The sequence below is a fragment of the Trichechus manatus genome, unplaced genomic scaffold (assembly GCF_000243295.1).
Source record: "Trichechus manatus latirostris isolate Lorelei unplaced genomic scaffold, TriManLat1.0 scaffold00344, whole genome shotgun sequence".
NCBI lineage: Eukaryota > Metazoa > Chordata > Mammalia > Sirenia > Trichechidae > Trichechus > Trichechus manatus.
This window is the reverse complement of record NW_004444280.1, coordinates 19,513-22,048: the sequence shown is the minus strand read 5'-3', so window position 1 is coordinate 22,048 and position 2,536 is coordinate 19,513. Positions and strand designations below refer to the sequence as shown.

Sequence of the window (2,536 nt, the reverse complement as noted above, 5' to 3'; positions counted from 1 at the left end):
TTTTCCGCAGAAGGAAGAGATGATCCGAGTGTAGAAATAAGACTTTCACTGCAAAGCTTTTCTGTAATTTATGCTATGTGTTCTGACTGTTCTAGACCATAAAGACAGAGATGAATGAGACTGGGGTTGGTCACAGTCAAACTGGAGAGATAAGTTCATTGTGTTGGAAGTATTGTTAAGTCTCTGAGACAGGATGCAGTCAGTGAGGAAGTGAATGTAGACAGTGAAAGGATGAGGTTGATGGGTAAACCCTGAAGTAGGCCTTAGTAGGACACAGAACCCTGTGTCAAATCCCCATGAAATCTCATTTCCCCAAAATTGTCAGCTTCACCCTTCCTTTCACACAAACTGGAGTACATGGTACTTTGCTGAACCAGAATATGTGGGATATTTTAGGACTCAGTGACTGGTGCGGATGTGGCTGTGGACTTTACCCAGGAAGAGTGGGCATTACTGGATCTTTCTCAGAGGAAACTCTACAGAGAGGTGATGACAGAAACCTTCAGAAACCTGGCCTCAGTAGGTATGGATAGCTTCTTTGTTTTTTTTAATTCTTTAGTGACCAAATATGTCGTACTCATAGATGTTACTCCAGTGTGTGGGCTGAGGAATGAGAATACATTGTTAAATAGGACAGCATGGTCGTTTGCTCTCTAGAGCATGCATAGCCTGGCTTCCCTGTGAATACAAAGCTCTGTGTATTAAACTGACTTCTCATTTCAATTGTAGTTAAAAGCCTTAAGGCCCTTTAAATGTTGTAAGTATGAGGATTGACTTCAGGGCTTTCTTCGGTACACAGAGAATATTTGTGGTCTGGGACCTTGTAAAGAGTTTTACTGTGTTTATTACAAGTTTGACATGATTATTGTGCTACAAATAAATTTACACCTGCCCATCTCCAGAGACCCTGAAGACCAAAGTACTGGCTTAGTGTCAGGGAAGTGTTCACTGCACTTCTTCGTCTTCCCTCATGATATGCCTTTCTCCATGAGCACTGTCTTAATTATCTAGTGCTGCTATAATAGAAATACCACAAGTGGATGGCTTTAACAAACAGAAATACAAACAGAAATTTATTCTCTCACAGTCTAGGAGGCTATGCCCGAATTGAGGGTGCCAGCTACCAGGGAAGGCTTTCTCTCCCTTTAGTTCTGGGGGGAGATCCTTGTCATCAGTCTTTCCCTTGTCTAGGAGCTTCTCAGTGCAGAGACCCCGGGTCTGAAGGATGTGCTCCACTCCCAGTGCTTTTTTTCTTGGTGGTATGAGGTCCCTGTCTCTCTGCTTGCTTCTCTTTTTATCTCTTACAAGTTAAAAGGTGATGCCGGCCATATCCCAGGGAAACTCCCTTTATATTGGATCAGGGCTGTGACCTGAGTAAGGGTGTTGCATCCCACCCTAATCCTTTTTAACATAACCTAATCTTACCCCATTAACCACAGGTAGAGATTAGGATTTACAGCACATAGGAAAATTACATCAGATCACAAAATGGAGGACAGCCACGCAATACTGGGAATCATGGCTTAGCCAAGTTGACACAGGTACCAAGTCAGCTACACCCATTTGTTCTCCCAGAGTAGCAAGACGAAGATGTGAGAAGAGTTTAGATAATGCTCATCCAGGACCACTGTTTTGGAGGGCACCAGGAGGCAAGAATCCTTTGAGGGATCAGGCCTGCATGGAGGGAATGAGATTTGAATAAATCAATTAGAAAAAATCTCTTTGGGATTGAGGAGTGTGTACTTCACAGATACTTGAGTTTGCTTTTCTGACTTTCATCAGTCCTAACACACTTGTGTTCTTGGAGAAAGACTGTCTAACCCTTTTCCTCTTTTAATGTTCCATGTACATTGTGTCCAGTACCTTTATACTTTGCTCTTCTATTTATACCCTATTTATGTCACTCTCACTCTCAATCTTCATGGAAGTATTTCCTAGTAAATTGCTTTTTGACCATTGCCAAAGTACTGAAACAGTGAAATGTGTCAAAGTCTTTCTCTTCTCACAGCTACCTTTTCTCTCTGAGTAATTTCTTCCCTTTTTGTTTTATATTGTGAACCTCAACTTAAATCATTGAGTCAGTTTCTCGAAACCCTAATGATGGAGAAAAGCTATCCACTGAAAATATAATAGTACGATTCATGAGAAATGACATCTGGTCCTCCATGGTAGGAGAAATCTACAAATTGCATGGCGTTGAAGAGCAGGATGACAACCAGAAAACACATGTGAGGTGAGTGTCATTCACTTGAGAGGCAGCAGTGCTTCAGGAGAGAGTCTTAAGAAGGTATCATGGCATTAAAATATTCATGTATAAGGAGCCCAGGTGGCACAAATGGTTAAGCACTTGGCTGCTAGCCAAAGTAGCAATTGAAACTACCCCGTGGCTCTGTGGGAGAAATACCTGGCAATCTGTTTTTGTAATAATTACAGCCAAGAAAACCCTATGGGGCAGTTCTACTCTGTCACATGGGGTTACTATGAGCAGGAATCGACTAGACAGCACTTAACAACAACTGTGTATATATATGTATGT

At 41.8% G+C, this 2,536-nt stretch overlaps 1 protein-coding gene across 3 annotated transcripts in view; it reads left to right on the top strand.

Annotated features, from left to right (window-relative positions):
• Positions 1-2,536, top strand: part of LOC101347396 (zinc finger protein 791-like) — a 38,029-nt gene that overhangs the window by 32,853 nt on the left and 2,640 nt on the right. For 2 of the 3 annotated variants that reach the window (XM_023725657.1, XM_023725658.1), the window contains 2 exons: positions 397-523; positions 2,083-2,233. In XM_023725657.1, coding sequence (XP_023581425.1) covers positions 397-523; positions 2,083-2,233 — 278 coding nt within the window. The remainder of the gene's footprint in view (positions 1-396; positions 524-2,082; positions 2,234-2,536) is intronic. The other variant, XM_023725659.1, reaches the window with a different exon arrangement.